General features: G+C 41.8%; 2 protein-coding genes across 2 annotated transcripts in view; one reads left to right on the forward strand and one right to left on the reverse strand.

Moving 5' to 3' along the window:
• Positions 1 to 3,428: 3,428 nt before the first annotated feature.
• Positions 3,429 to 15,773, reverse strand: ROPN1 (rhophilin associated tail protein 1). Its single transcript, XM_083491452.1, has 6 exons — positions 15,617 to 15,773; positions 13,794 to 13,920; positions 12,408 to 12,525; positions 7,331 to 7,492; positions 4,603 to 4,778; positions 3,429 to 3,640 (listed from the first exon to the last, which is right to left on the reverse strand). Exons 2-6 carry the CDS (start codon positions 13,907 to 13,909, stop codon positions 3,574 to 3,576), a joined length of 639 nt encoding a protein of 212 aa, XP_083347578.1. The 5' UTR covers positions 13,910 to 13,920; positions 15,617 to 15,773; the 3' UTR covers positions 3,429 to 3,573.
• KALRN (kalirin RhoGEF kinase) overlaps positions 7,567 to 16,262 on the forward strand; it is a 513,896-nt gene continuing 505,200 nt past the window's right edge. The window contains exon 1 of the mRNA XM_083487460.1: positions 7,567 to 7,620. The gene's annotated coding sequence lies outside the window, so the exon portion shown is untranslated. The remainder of the gene's footprint in view (positions 7,621 to 16,262) is intronic.

Consider the following 16,262-nt stretch of genomic DNA (forward strand, 5'->3'; position numbering starts at 1 on the left):
TGCAATTAAGAGGTAGATTCTTACCACCACCCATCTGAAACCTTTGTGGTGCTTGGTCTCCAATTTCTGTTACCACATTCAAACAGCTGGTGCCAACACAAAGCAAAGCCATAACATGCCTACAATTTCCCCTGAAATGCCTGCGTGAAAATGATGCATTTTCAGTTGTTGACTAAAGGGAGGGAGGGAGGGAGGCAGTGATATCTCCCCAAAGAGAGTTCCAGAATTGAGGTGCTGCTTGCTGGATTTCAGTGGGGTTAGCACTCTAGCGTTTAAGTATTCGAGACAGGCAAACTAGCTTTTATTGCTTTTTGTCTTGTACTCTGATTTCCAAATGTATTCTCACACATTAGTTTCCTTTCTTATTTTAACTGGTAATGGGTTCATATTTGTATGCGGCTATTTTTATAATTATGAATTACTCGACCTCTATGAACCTTGTGTGTTTTCTTGGGGTTAAGCTTCAGCTCTGAATCCTGCTTGGTCAAACTGCTACTGAGTAATGTGGGCTTGTTGCTCAAGAGGCAGTGTTCTGGTTGTTTATCTCTTGCTTTCCTATCTAGCTCTTGCACACTGTTCAGTGTACAGCCCAGGATTCTCCGGGCTCAGGTTGAGTGGACTAACAGTGGTGGCAGCATCTGCTGTGCAGGGCTGGTTTTACCATAGTCATTTGGCACCTTCTACACCAAAGGGTAGCTAGTGCTCAGGTCTTGACTGCCGAGAGTCTTTTACAGCTCCTATGTATGTCCATTTTGCCTGTTTGTAGTTGTCAAGTGAGCGAGGGCTAACAGATAAGTATAGTGGTGCTTGAAGGCCCATACCGTGGATCCACACTTCACTGAAGTGTAAATGGAAGTGTCCTGTCCTCTGTGCTGAATGCTTCTGAGTAGGAGTTTTTGGCCCAGGAGACATTAAAAAAAAGTTGGTTAACCCTCGAGTGGCTGATGCAGTAGTGGGCATGGCCAAAGTAGGTATGACCAACAGACATTCACACAAACATTCAACACACATACAACACCAACACACATTCAAATAAGTAGTTAGGCAGGCAGATGTACACACATACACATGTTCATACAGTTTCCCCAATACACATTCACTCTTCTGTCGACATCTCATCACTACATTGGGCTGGGAGACGTTCCATTCCTCCTAGGCCAGCATGGCAATGGGGAGGAAGAATAGTCCTTCCTCTTCAGTTATCGGAACCTCCCCCTGCCCCCAGCCCATCACTGCAATGGGGAAGAAAGCTTTCCAATTACCTTGCAAAGTTGTCTCTTCTTCCTCTAAGGTGGCATTAGTGCTTAGCAAAGAGGAAGGACTATTCCCTTAGAGTTAACACCTAGGAACAGCGCTGCCCAAGAGGGAGAAGAAATGCCTTTGTAGGATTAGTGGAGGTCAAGAGGAAAATAAACAGCACCCTTTGGCAGAGGACTGGCTGGTCAGTCACAGGAAGCAGCTTTGTGGGCCTGATGGAGCCCACAGGGTTGCCACCCCGACTCCAGAGCAACGGGATTCCTGTCTTTCTGGCACCCGAATGCAATCAGGGCTAAAACCCTACCACACATTGTCCACATTGAGAGACTGTTCACTGTTGCGATCATCTGGTCTAGTACCTGCTCTGATATCAAGCATTTTCGACCCTTTGTCTAAAACCATCCTTGGCAGCTCCCTTCCATCTCCCGCAACTTATTTTGCAGTAGGTGTCGTTGTATTTTGTTTCCTTAAAAGTAAAACTGCTTCCAGTTGTTTACATTTAGTGGGTTTTAAAAGAGCAATCTTGCTACCAGACATTCAACCTAAGCCCTTCTTGCAGCTACCAGTTAGGTGCCTTATCAATCTGTGTGCCCAGGTTCCCGGGCAAATATGGATTTAGGGCACTTCTGTAGCACTGGATGCCAAGCCCAGGGGTTGCCACAGGGTGTCACAACTACTGTATGATGTAGTGCCCATGCAGAACGGAAGGCAAGAGGTAGAGGGGTGCCAAATTTTGACCACTGAAATTTGAAAGACCAAAGTCCACCCCTGTCCTGGGTGGAATGAACTTCTGCCATGTGCTTTTTTGTAAGAGTCTTCTAAGCATTCTTTAAAATTTAGTATCCTTATTGTTCAAGCTATGAGTACTTTCTAGGGAAATTTCTAGTTTGAAAGAGGCTTCCAATTAGTGTTGACCACCTACTGATTTTATGGGCTACAGAGATGTAGCTTGTTGAACTCACAGTAACAGTGGGTTGAAGGCCTGGGAGTTGGAGTTCATCAGTCCGCCCCCCCCCCCCAAATCATGTAAAGTTCAGGTATGATACTCTCATTATAAAAGTGTTTAAAAGGTGAAAATATGTATAAAAATGCTTAAGGAAGCATTTATTAAGTCTACATTTTACATAGGTAGGAATCCTCTGGCCCTCCATATGTTGTTGGACTGCAACATCCACAGCCTGTGACCTCTAGCTGCACTGGTTGCTGGGGATGCTGAAACTGGAATCCAACAACATTTGGAGGACCACATGCTCACCATTTTCTGTTTTTTTTGTTTTGTTTTTTTTTTAAAAAGAAATTGAAGAAAATAAAGTGCCTGGATGTTCCATATCCCACACCAGCAGTAATTAGAAAGGCAAACAGATTTCCACTGCAATTGCTAGAGGGTGTAGCAAACAATGGATTGTGCCTCTTTTTTGTATGATATATGTTTTAAAGTAACAGATGCTAAATGAATGAATGAATGAATGAATGTACATGCACTTTTAAACTCCCCCCCCCCCCGTGGTGCATATTTGTTTTGTATTCAAGCAAGGAAGCAGCTCTAAATTTCCAGGTCTTCACTGTTCCAGAAAGTTGTTATTTTTCACTCCGAACATTCACAAACACCTGTGTTAAACATCTTTTATAAGTCTGCATATAGAGCCAGAGAGTCAAATATTACAATGTGTTTCTAGAGTCACTCTGTTAGCTGTATTGAGACTGGGGTACCTTATTTCACTTTTTCAACACTCACACTTTTGTCTGCTTGTATAATTTATCAATTATAATTTATCAATCATACCACAGAAAGTGAACCCCAGACTAGTTCATTTGAAATATGAGGGGTGCACTATACCTAAATAAATGCACAACTGAACAATCACTAATGGAAAGCAAACTTGAAGGCCTCCTTTTTGTTCCCAGGAAAGAATGGAAACAATTCTGAAGTTTTCCTCTGCAGATGAAGGCATCTGAAATTCCCTCCAGTTTCACATGGCAGTGCCGGATATTTTGAAATGCAAAAAGAGGGGAGAAGGGTGGACCTCAATATATATTTAATATAATAGGTTTATACTATTTGGTAGTCTATGATATTTATTTGGGTGGACGTGTGTATATCATAGCACCAGAAAGTTTAACAGTAGACTGTACTCTACTCCAGTGGCACCTTCTCAATCTATGTTTCCATCTTTCTTATTTGTTGCTTTGCGAAACTGTTTATTAACGGACACAAAGGGAAAAAAGAGACTGAGAGGTTGGCCTATTTGTAATTCTTATTCTGTCCTCTGTTTCGTCTTCTTCCTATCAACATAGCAGTGTATGATGTACTGAGAACTACTCCAACCTGACCCGCGGATTCTGGGTAAAATCATTCACCTTGATCAAGCCGTCTGGCCCAATGCTGTGTAGGGAACATAAAAAAATAAAAATAAAAATAGAGGTTTGCTCAACCAGCAATACTTGATCCTTATGAAACATTCTAAACTTTTATCTCACAAACATAATTGTAGCACCATCTTCTGTCTTTCCAGATGCCAGTCTTCCTTCTACCTCAGTGAAGCACATTTAAAAGAACTGCACTGAGTGCAGGCAGCATAGTCCAAATTAGTCTGTGAGTCGAGGAATGCCACAAGGTGGCAGCAGCCATATATAATATAATACAGGATGCTTTGATGCAAAACACTTTTTCCAAGATAGAGCCAAAGGGGATAGGAAAGTTGGGATTTAAAACGTATGCGTAAATAAGTAATTTTTGCTATCAGTGGCCACGACAGTAGCGTTAACTATAATAAATCAGGGATTATGATCAAAAGATTTCTAAAGAGACCCCGCAACCTCAATGGGCATGGAAACATATTTTAAATTCTTAAGTATCAGAGTCAACAGGTATAGTGGTTAGAGTGGTGGACTGGGGCATGGTGGACCAGGATTCAAATCCCCACTCAAGTCATGAAGCTCAGTGGGTGACCTTGGGTCAGTTATTGCCTCACAGAGTTGTGAGGATAAAATGGGGAGGGGGAGTAACATGTATACCAGCTTGAATTCCTTGATGGGGCTTCCAACTCTCTGAAGCAGATTTTTAAGTTGGGTGACTAGCAGAACAGAGGTGATGGACACAATCCCAAGTTTTTAGAGACATGGTATATCAAACTGGGATTTTTTCCAGTTCTGATTATTCTGTTTAATATGATGATGTCCTGTCCTGTGAAGAAACTGGCCCTAGGACTTAGAATTTCTGTCCCTATAGCTGTAAAAACTACTGCACTTCAATACCATACAAGAGGGTAAAACCTATGATGCAAATAGCCACACGCCTTGACATTTATGTTAGCTGTATGTATTAGATATACTGGGGTTACTTACATCTCCTGCTCAATATAATTCAGCATTCGACTAACATGAGATGCTGAAATCTCCCCATCTACTTCAGCGATGTAAGTGTAGAGAAACTGGAAAGTGCTGAAGGGGATACGGGCTGGTCCACTGTCATTCTCATTGGATAAAACCTCACATATTATCTTCAGAGTTTTTGCAATAGTCTATTAAAAAGATAAGAAGAATTAGTATCTAAGTTTGTCATTCATCTTAAAGCAACTAGTTATTATGCATTTCTAGAAATACTAAAAAAGAGAAAAAAAGCCTGGTGTCTGGCTATAAAGCCATAAAGCAGTGATAGCTATTGTGGTGTCATCCAGATGTTGTGGCCCAACTCCCTTCAGTGCTGCCCAGTTGGGAAATGTTCAGGGATGGTGAGAGTTGCTGGCCAAAATGTCTGGGGGCCCCCATATTGGCTACCTCTGCCATAAACAGAAGAGTGAGCAACTGTTTATTTATGTGACTCAACTAAACAGTCACAGCTTCTTTGCCAGAATTCCTGAGAATTATAGTTAGGTGGTAAGTATAGTTCTGGATAAAACCGCTATGCTGTGGTGGTTTATGGTGTAGTGATTAGAATAGGGGAATGCCAGGTTCAAATCTCCACACAATTATGAAGCTCTGAGGTGAGTTTGGGCCATCATGATTTCCCGGCCTAGTCTTACCTCACAGGGTTATTGTGAGGAGGGAGTGGAGGGCCTTGTACAAATTATGTGAAGCTTAAATTTTTAAGGTAGGCGTTTCTTGATAAACATCTCTATTATGATGGAAAGCCACACCAAAAATGCAGTTCAATTTTAATGTGCTAAGATGTATCAAAGAAAAGTGGCCACAGGGCAGAGCTACTATGATACTAATGATTTCAGTGGGATAAAGCACACTTTAATCTGTTAGACTGCGGCCAATTACTATATACATTGGACTTTTAGGTACTCTCTTAAAAATTATATATATTGGCACTTTATAGTAACAATAACAGTAATACATTAATGCACAACATTGTACATAAGGAGATATTCTCTAAGAAAGTTGATGTTTGAGTTGCTCTGTTTTGGTAAATGACTGTTTCCTGATGACAAAAAAACAATATCTATTAGCTCTGTCTGCTTTTTATCTTTTGCTCACCTGAAGTCAAAATCTTCTCTGAAATCAGAATTATCTCCACAGCTGCTAACTGTAATGTTATAAATATAAGATTATGACTTCAGGTGAGGAAGAAGACTGCAGGAACAGACAAATTCACAAACACAAAAAGCCAGATTCATAAATGGTGCCCCTAAAACAGGCTAAAGGGTAGGAGAGAGAAACAGAAAATACAATGGATTGTGATAAAGTTTTGGATGTAAGATTACAACAGTTCATTCCGAGAGATACATTAATCAGCCTATATTAATACAATCAGTGGTCATATGAAGAGTAATGTTAACCCACATTGTTAAGTATCTTTATAGCATTAGATGCACTTCTGCAGATAATAGCTGCCATCAGGACAGCTGCAACAGTGGGATTCTTAGGGCTTCTACCATGTTGTGAGAATGTGGCAACCCATGATTAGCTGGATGTTATACCAATCCAACTTTATTCCTTGTAAATTTGCAACCTCCCTTTGTTACATGTAAAAGCAATAATTTCTGTGGAATATGTTTATGTTCATGAATGAGGGAGAGGCCTAAATATCCATACAATATTATCTTACGTTGGTCCAATTTAATAATTCAAATTGCAAAAGTAAAGATTGGGTGGTTGTTGTTTTTTAAATCGAGGCTATTAAGGGAGATTGGTATTACTTGTGATTCATCCAAAAAAGAGCCCACCAGACAAATATGATGTAACAAAATCCAGTATTGAAACTCATCTGGGATCTTGTGCAGTTGCCATGGAAAAGAGGGGGAGAAAGGGTGGCGACTGTAGCTGTTAGCTGGTGAACTATCTTAAGGTTGAAGGGCTTTTACAAAGCTTATATGATGTTCGGTTCCTCATGGTAGGAAGAGTACGGAAAGTAGGTACAGTGTAGGGAATAGGACAACTCGGCCACTAATGGCGACCCTCCCAACAGCACCAGATTTACTGCAATGTGAAAATGTCCTCTGCCCTTTTAATTCTTCACACACAGCAGAATACAGTGGTAGAATCCAAGCTTGGGGGGATTGTGGAGTGGATTGTACCAATTCGAATTGATGTTTAGAATTGCCATTCACAGTAAGAAGAAAATTAGGACTCTGAGGACCAGGCCTGCTCCTTGCTGTGCTACTTTTCAACTTGTATTTTTTAAAACTCACAGCAGAATATTTTTTTAAAAAGTGATTCCCCCTACACCTGAAGTGGTACCCATCTACTACCACTTCTGAAATCTATAGCTTCTTTCCCAGCTCTATCTGCTCTGTGTGTACAAGCAGACCTGGGTGAGTCCATATTAGGAACAAATGGGCAGCCAAGGTGTTCTTTCTCCATCAACCCAGGTAATACCTTCATACAACAGTCCAGTAAGTTGTGGTTGTTGTTCTTGCTTTCCTTCTGTTCTGGGACTGCAAAAATACAGGAAGGGAGGCTGCTGCAGTAAGGCCCATTAGGTGGCAACTGGTTCGGCCTTTCACTGCTTCCTGAGTGAAACTACAAGCTCTTAATAATAATCCACATGACATAGACCCACTAAAAGTAAATACTAATTATTTAAGGAATCTAAACATATCGGAAATTCAAAAGAAAAGGAACTTACAACTCCAAGAGAGCTGCAGGCCAGAGCTAAAAACTTGAGCCATTCAATTTCTTCAGTAAAGTGTCCAACGTTCATAATACTGTCAAATAGGTCTGTAGGAAGATTGAGCACCTTCCACATCTGGGCTAGCTCATCTACGTGGATTATCAGCCTCCCGCCCACCTGGAAAGAAATATTGGCAATATCTATCATAAGTGAATAAGTGACTGCAGGTTTTTTGTTTTTATCTAGATCTCGTCACCTCCTTTAGTGCCGGGAATTCCTTCCTAATCGTACAAATTTCAGAGATGGTAAGCATTCTGTTTGCTTTGTAGAATCAGTAAAAATAAATAAAAATGTACTAGATTACGGAACTAAGATACAGCTAAGCAGATTGGGATGTTGTTTGAATCCTTGCTCTGTTCTTTCTAAGAAGGAGTATGTTGCTGCTTTGATATTTTTTACTGTAAGTGTCCAGGCAAAGAATGAGACAGAAATGCCACAGGCATGTACTAACTGTTTTAGAAAAAGTTGTGCTGAGTTTGTATTAACTGTGGTTCTGCTTTGCACCATCATGATATCTTGTTGTACTCCTCCCAAAAAGTAAGTAGTCAGGATGTAATCATGTCTGCATCTTCTCAGTTCTGTGATGGGGCAGGGTATCCTTGCTTATTTGTATATGCCAGTTTATCAATATATTAATACATAACTGTCTGGTACCGAGACTGAACCTTAATTATGAGGTGACATACACGAACCTAATGTAGATCTTTTGAAAATGGACCAGGTGACATTCAAACTGCTGTTATACTGACTTGACATCTACTAGGCTGGAAAACACTGAGGGGTGCAGGTACTGGGGTGGTGCAGCTGCACCAAGAACTAATTCACCTTCTGCTTCTAGTCTAGTACATGGCTACACCAGGATTGTTTGATTCTAAACTTGCAAAAACACGTACAGGACTGCTGCTTTTACGGCAGATTCCTACTGTGCAAGGAGGAGAAAATGGACTTACCCTGTCCACATTTTTTGGCAGGGGAAAACTATATCTTCTATCTTAGGACCCCACTGCTGGATAATATGCTAATGCTTCCATATCTTATTGATTGATTGATTGATTGATTGATTGATTAGATTTATATCCCAGTCTTTCTCTCAAAAGCTGCAAGGGGTCTCACTCTCTGTGTTCATTCCAAATTTGGTAGATGGTGCTTGAACTCATAGTAGCAAATATTTAAGAAATAAGTTTGTGAGACAGCACTGATTGTCCGTGTGCTTTGAGATTATTCCACCATTTTGCTGTTTTAATATTCAATATGCAGCTGTTGAAAAATTAATGACCTGGCACAGTTTTAAGAGGTGTCCACAGCAGGTCTACTGCCCTTCAGTGTGTTGTTTTAAACCCTTCACTGCGAGTTGTGCAGCACTGTCCTGAACATGTTTACTCAAACGTAAGCTCTACTTCTGAGTAAGCATATTTAGGATTACAGCCTTACTATACAACCATAACCTTGGGAAGCAGTATTTCTGGAAAAGGTTTAATTATGATGTTGGGCTTTTGCATCTATAGCTCTCTGTTTCTTGTGCAGGCTGTGCAATCTGTACAAACAATGCTAGGTTTTCCTTATGTATTAAGTGTCCCAAAGAAGAGGACCAGGCAGATGAGGGTCATGTGGATCTTGAATGGGCCTGAATTCAATGTAGAAAAGCAGGAAGGGGCTTTGGAACAATATGTTGCCGCTGTCCACTTGGGAATAAATGATGCCACTAACACTGGGGATGTCTATTTTGGGGATATTATTACTCACCCAGTTAATGAAGTTGGTATGCTGTGTCTGCTTTTGAGTGCCGTTGGGATAAGAAGAATATAGGGATGAATTCATACACACAGGGGAGAATGCCCTAGATATGCAGGCGTATATATTTTGTTCTCGAAGCTCCCAATATGGGTTTGACCAAACTGCGGGAGGCAGTGGAAGACAGGAGTACCTGGCGTGCTCTGGTCCATGGGGTCACGAAGACTTGGACACGACTAAACGACTAAACAACAATATATTTTGAAAAAGACCTTTGTACCCCAGAACAAGAAAGAATACAGGGATGCACATGTGTGCTATCCACATGCTGTCTATTCATGTTGGAGCAGAAAGCAGGGCACTAGTGATAGCTCTCAGCTCTCTAGAGTTAGCTGAAGGGAAGCAAGCAGTTGTCTTTCAACCGGAAGCCTGAAATGTGTTTAAATGTGTACAAATCTCCCAGGTCATTTCCCCTTCTCTAGAGCCTTTGAATTGTCAGGTGGCATTTGTCCTTTCAGGGTTTATCCACACTTCCTGTTGCTTTGTGCTTTCTGGGCTTTTCAGGTTCATATCTGAGTGGTTTTTGTTCCAGGGCTTTCCCCTGAATCAGAACAAACAGCAAACTGCAGAAAACCTGCTTGCCGTTTATTCCAATCCAGTGGTAAAATATGGGTTTGTCTGGGGAAAGCACCAGGACCAAAAATAATAAATAAGTAACAACTTGGACACAGACTTGTACCTAGGAAGCACGAAGCAAAGGTAAGCAGGGTGCTTCCTAGATTGGTAACTGGGAGTAAGATAGGTGTGTGCTTGAATGGAGAAGCAATATCTCTGCACACCATAGTTTTCAGAGGAGTGCACATTTGGTTATACATTTGAGTGAGCACCTGCATTTGGGATGCATGTCTGTTTCTGGAGCCTGATTTCTCATGGGCACACAAGTACTAAAGTTTCTAGGGATTATTTGAGCTGCAGGTTGTCAATCACAGACACCTGTAGAATCTTCATGACTTCGAGTCTGCCGCTTGAATTAATAAACTGCTGTATATTTCTCAGCCACTCTAAAGTGTACTCCGGGGCTATAAAATATTTTGGTAGTGCTAAAATGATCTTTCCATCATCACAAACATTTCTGCTGGCCAAACAAAATCATCTCCCATCTCCTCCCCCACCCTGCACATTGTTCAAGGGATTCGAGGAGGGTGCAGGGGGAAGACGGGGAGGAAGTCCCATTGTGCTAGTGGGACTCATTGTGGTGCACCCTGCTAGCTCAACAACCTAGTTGAAAATGGCCCATAGTTTATTAGGACTGAAATCAAATTCCAGTGAATAGGAGCCAGCATCAAATGTGCAGGTGTCAGTGCTGTGCTGATGTGAAGATACTAACATCCTAAAATTCAAGGAGTTGTTTCTGGAGTAAGGAACTTATCTTGTGTAAATATATTGTGGGAGAAAATGGAGAAACAGTAGTAGCACAGAAGCACTGTGCATCAGTAACTGGATCATAAATCCTGTGGCGGTGTATACCTGCTGTCTTCCTAAATAATACATCCTCTTCCACCTGTTCTCTGCTCAAAATGAAAGGCTTAAAAACACAAAAATGGGATCCATTTAACCCATATTGGTACAATAACTGAGCAGTTATGTTTGGTTAGTATTTTTGTGAAGAAATTCAAAGCTTGCCATGCTGCTGGTGGTATTAAAATTTTGCATGAAAAGCTACAGATATTGATTCAGAGTACATATGAAAAGATGTCCATGTTCTAATCATAAAGCCCAGTTGTGCATTTTTTCAGCTAATTTGTAAAAATAATACTTGGGCTACAGGGGTGGCATCTCGCCCTCAGGATTGTGGATGCCTATCACTGTAATGTGGGCTCCTCCAAAAATGAACACGACATTGCATGTTGTGTGTGTGACATCACATGCACCATGTGGAAGCATGTGTATGTGATGTTGCACGTCCATGTTGCAGCATCGGCTGCTCCTCTTCCTCCTTTTCTGCGGGGAGGGGCATGGACTCAGAAGCAGAGAGACTGCCTCCATGACTGTGGAGGGTGGAGCTGAACTGCTTCTCTCTCTGAGGCAGCACCACAGAGGCTAGCTGGCTGCCTCTCTCCAGCTTTGCTCATTGACTTTGTGGGTGCTCGGCCCCCACAATTATATTATTGTGGGTGCCCAAGCACCCATGGTCCCCTGGAGTTGGCTTCTATGCCGGGCTATAACTGGGTATCAATGAACTAAACATTGGAGTAATTGATTGCATTGCATTGTGCTTACAGTTACAGAAAGAAGCTGGTCATGCTGCTGAAGAGAACTTTATCATGCTGATTCTCCATTTTCTTCTGTGTAACAAGGGGATGAGAACATTTGAGAGGATGGTATAGATAATGGGTAGGGAACCCTTTTCAATTCCCTTTTAGGCAATCTTCTGAGGGCCACATGCTAGCAGTGGGCAGGACCAAAGCAAAAGTGGGTGGAGCGGCCTGTGGAGAAACCTGAGGGCCAGATAGAAATCCCCAAGTCCTAGTATAGATGGCTTGCTTCTTATGTGGTTGCATGCAGAGAGTGACAAGCAAGTTACTACTTTATAAGTTGTCATCTTTATTCATGGTTTGAGTTCTCACAGGGTGGTGAACTATAACTGATGACTTACTATAAACATGACCATCTGGGTTGCTTTTTCTTCTCCCTGGCACGCAAGGGAAACAAACCACAATTCCTGGCTTAGCATTATGTCCAAACCAGGGTTGTGGTTTGTAGTGCTCCAAACAAACCACAATCAATATGCTAAGTACAAACTTTGGTTGCAGACTGTGGTTTGCTTGGAGCAAAACAAACCATGATCTCTGGTTTGCATGTAATCTTAAGCCATGGTTTATTTTCCCCCAGGGAGGAGCAAAGCAGCTCAGATTGGCACATACAGAGTAATACATGAATTGTTGTTTACCATGAGGTGCAAATGAAGTCAGTGTTTAAAATAGAGCGTGCACAAATTATTGCTTCCCTATGTGTATCAGGATGGTTGTGGAACTAGGCTTGAATGTAATAAAAGTAAAGGAATTATGAAGAACAATAATCTTTTAAATAGTCTTCGTACTTTGGCAGAAGTCTTGTAACCTTGACATCTTGTAATAGTTATATTCTGTCTGTATGCATCTTACAATGTGAACAAAAAGTAGCAGATATAAGACTGAAGGCAGTTACTGGAACCGTGTCCAAAACCAATATGAAATAGTAGAGTACAAACACTCAAGCCTCTTATGTACTTGCCCCAAAATGGAAAGGAGATGTTTCTTACTCTCTGGTGTAAGACCTTCAAGAGCTCTGGTGTAAGCTCTGCACAGTTTGATAAAGGGACTCTATCTGGTCGTTCTCTTACTGGAGGATTCTCTCCACGGGCCATAGCACTAAAATAGCTAGACAGAAAGAAAACAGCAGGTGTTTGCATTTTAGCAAAATATGTTAACAAAAAGTGTGACTAGAATTTGGCTATTTATTTTCAAGTTTATAAATGACATATTAAAGCTCAACAGTGAAAACTCATAAAGTACGCATATCAAAAGGACATAGCTTGAAGGCACATGACACAGCATCCTTATTGAAATTTAGCAGCTCAGTTCTGGTTAGTGATGGATAGGGGACAGCCTGGAAACTATGTAAGCTGCCTTCCTACAATGAGGAAAGGTGGGATATTGTAATACAGTGGTACCTTGGTTCTCAAACTTAATCCATTCGGGAAGTCTGTTCGACTCTCAAAACCGTTTGAAAACCAAGGCGCAGCTTCCGATTGGCTGCAGGAGACTACCAAGGTACCACTGTACAAGGGTGGGAAGCCTGATCTTCTGAATATTGTTGGACTGGAACTCTCATTATCTCTGACCATTGACAATTGTGGCTGGGACTGGCTGAAGTTCGACAACATCTGGAGAGTCAAAGGTTCCCCCCACTTGTCATGGTGGTAGCTGATAATAGGAGGGGGAATTGCATGAGAGCAACAGGCCTGATTGTAGCCTCTTTGCAGTAGGGTGGTGATGTGCCACTGGCTGTGCTTCTCCATCAAACTCTACCACTGCTGGCCAGGAGTTAGGATTGCAGCCTGAGCTATTATTTATGCTTAATTTGAGATGTGGTTGTTTGTTCACCGAGGCGGGTAGTGCTTATGTATGCTGGGTAGTAGAGTTTTCATTAATTGGCTATGACAGTGATAGCAGTTTTTGTTCACATACTACAGTTTTGCAATACTCCCACCCACATTGATCTTGGTGTTTTTGGTTTTCGTTTTGCAAAAACCTCTTGAAAATGTTGCACATGAGAAAATGAAAGTCATGTGTGACTGTTGGTTTATATTCCTTTAGGTTTCAGGGGATGTATTTTCTCTGGATTTGTTATTTGTAGCCTAGGGTGTCTTGAAGGATATTTTGCTCCCTGAACTTATTCTACCTATGGTTCCCTGTGGCAAGCATAGGACAGTTCTTCATAAAATGGTGCTGGTCATTCTTTAATGAAAGCTGCATTAATTCCTGATACTATATAATTGCTACCCATCTTCACCTGAAAAATGTGTGTTCTCAAAAAGTACCGGGGAAATGCCACAAACATAGAATTCCACAAGTAAACCTATAAACTATTAAGTATAGTATCAGTTTTAAGGATACAGTTTTTTATAGTAAAATATTAAACTTACTCAGAAGACCATTGGATCAGATCTGGAGGCTGTGTCCGAATGGCAGCTTTTGTAAACTGCTTCAACAAATCTGGAAGCTCCGGAGGGATGCATACTTGTTTGTCTGTTTGTGGCATAATTCCTGTGCCTGTTAGAAAAAATAGCAACCTTCTCTGTTAAGTGTGGGAAAACACATTGCAATTACCCATTGAAACAACCCTTCGGTCAAAGTTCTTCTTTAACCTATAAACTTGTGTGGTGCTATAAAAATGTTGAAAAACAGAAGGCAGGCAGTACCACGCAAGAAAAGCACATAACCTTTTACTGAAAACTATTACATTTGAGTTCTTACTCATTTCACTAAATCACTTTGTATTTTATAACCTTGTGTAATAGTAGCTATATAATTGTGGGTTTTACATTTCTACTGTTGGGGAATCCTCCCCCTGCTGAATTTGTCTGGTAATAAACTTCTATGTGTCTGTTATGAAGTCCCTGAACATTGTGCAGATTTCTAGAGTGCATTATCAGTGCATCTAAGGTGCTGACCACACCTGTTGGGCCCATCCATTATCATCACTCACGAAAAGAATGCACCCTTGACCATGTCCAATACTCCACTGTAGTTGTGCTTTCTAGGTGAAGGCTGACAAGCTATCTTTTGCACAATCAGAAAATCTGCAAAAGGCAGGCAGGATCTCTGACTGTCTGTACAGAGTCTGTGTCTGTACAGCATGTACAAATTCAGACTTTTAGTGAATGTGAGGCGGTTGAGACCAGCAGGTGTAATTTAGATTCTCTTCCCTGCTAGCATTCACTGACCATCAGTACACACAGAGCTACTGATGAGCCCTTATGCACACCCCAGTTTCTCCAGAACAGGAAATTTAGGAATTTTTGAATACAGTAGATCCTATACAATGATAGTTTTCAACATGACAGGTCAGCCTCCCGTAGAAAGTATGGTCCGTTGCTAAGGACAATGAACATTCCTCTATGAGTGCAGGACTAATGCGTCTCTTGTGAGAAAGCCTTGTTCCTCTGGGAATGTCAAAAGTATTTCTTTCTCACTTGGCAGTCATAGACTATGATGCATGTGTCCACAGCTGCAGTGCAACTGCTGTTGCAGTGGCTGCAATCCTATGGTTGCAACTGCATCTAATTGGGCACCCTCTGCCCACCCCTTTGCGATATGAAATACTCCCTTTGCTGGTGATAGGAATAATTTATTCCAGTTGTAGAAACTTTGGATAAATGCATATAATGATCACCCAGCCATATCCCCACCAAAATACAAAAAAACCTAAAAGGGAACTCAAGGAAGTGAAGAGGTCTTGATGAGGCAAGGCTTGGGGGATTTGTACAGAGCAAACGTCTTACAGAAGCAGTTTCACAGACCACTTAGCAAGCAACAAGCACTTGCAAATATATTTTTGTAACTCTGCCACCCCATTACAGCTACCCTATCTCTATTCTTTCCATCCACGCGCTGTCACTATCTCATGTTGGTCTCCCGTACAAATTTGTCCCCAGTCTTTGGCATTGGGCTTGCATCTAACAGACCTTGCACAGATCCACACCATACATTTAAAACACATCCAGCACACATTTGAAGCACATGACTTGCGCCAAAGAATCCTGGGAACTGTAGTTTGTCAAGGGTGCTAGGAACGGTAGCTTCAGGCCAGGAAACTACAGCTCCCGGGACTGCTTGGGGGAAGTAACTGGGCTTTAAATGTGTGATGGATGTGCTTTCGTGGTGTGGATCTGCCCCTTGTTGATGTCGGAGATTAGCAAAGTGGGTTAAGAATTCTGCCCCCCAGGGTGGTTCTGTCCTGTATTACCGGAGGCTGAGACGACTCAGCCTCTTCGTGAAGATCGCCCAGCTGCTGTTTTGGGACAGTCACACCAGGCTTTATCGGGGGCTTCACGCTGCTTCCACCCAAGATGGGCCCTTGCATTAACTCAGGACTGCGCCCTTTGTTTCCTCGCAGCTCTAGGTATCCTAGCAACTGGTGCTCTACCTCACAAAGGCACTGATTCTGTCAGCTGCCTTTGCTGGCAGTAAACAGTGAGACACTTGAAAAGGTCATGGGGTTCTTAGTGAGGAGTTAAGAGAACTTCATCAGGGTGGGGTTGGGGAGCCACAAACTCCATGGGTAGGACAGGTATTTTAGATAAATTTTAGGGCTTTCACTATCTCCTAGATATCCATAAAATGAATGAGTCTAAGGTTTGCTTGATTCTATGGGCATGGCTGCATGGAATTGTCCTGTTGTTTCTACCCTGTCATGTAAATCTGTTGCACACCATCTAGGTTTCTTTCCAATAACACCTGCCATTTTCACTCTTTTGTGGGGCAGAGGAAGTTTGAGTTAGTAAGGTGTGGCAGTGATAAAACAAAGATGACCAGGAGGAAAAATGCTAATCACAGTTGTGGGGAGCAAGAAGTGTTGCTTTTATGGGGGAAAGGGCTGCCTATGATGAGGG

This window comes from Podarcis liolepis (genome assembly GCF_965112155.1).
Source record: "Podarcis liolepis genome assembly, chromosome: 1".
In the NCBI taxonomy this organism is placed as follows: Eukaryota; Metazoa; Chordata; class Lepidosauria; order Squamata; family Lacertidae; genus Podarcis; species Podarcis liolepis.

Bases quoted from the DNA above. Each gene is read 5' to 3' on its own strand.
- ROPN1 (XM_083491452.1), bottom strand. From the start codon at position 13,909: ATGCCACAAACAGACAAACAAGTATGCATCCCTCCGGAGCTTCCAGAT. The intron at 12,526-13,793 runs GTAAGTTTAATA...CTTTCTGTCTAG, and splicing joins CTGATCCAATGGTCTTCTGA to CTATTTTAGTGCTATGGCCC. The intron at 7,493-12,407 runs GTAAGAAACATC...ATTTCTTTCCAG, and splicing joins TGAAGGTCTTACACCAGAGA to GTGGGCGGGAGGCTGATAAT.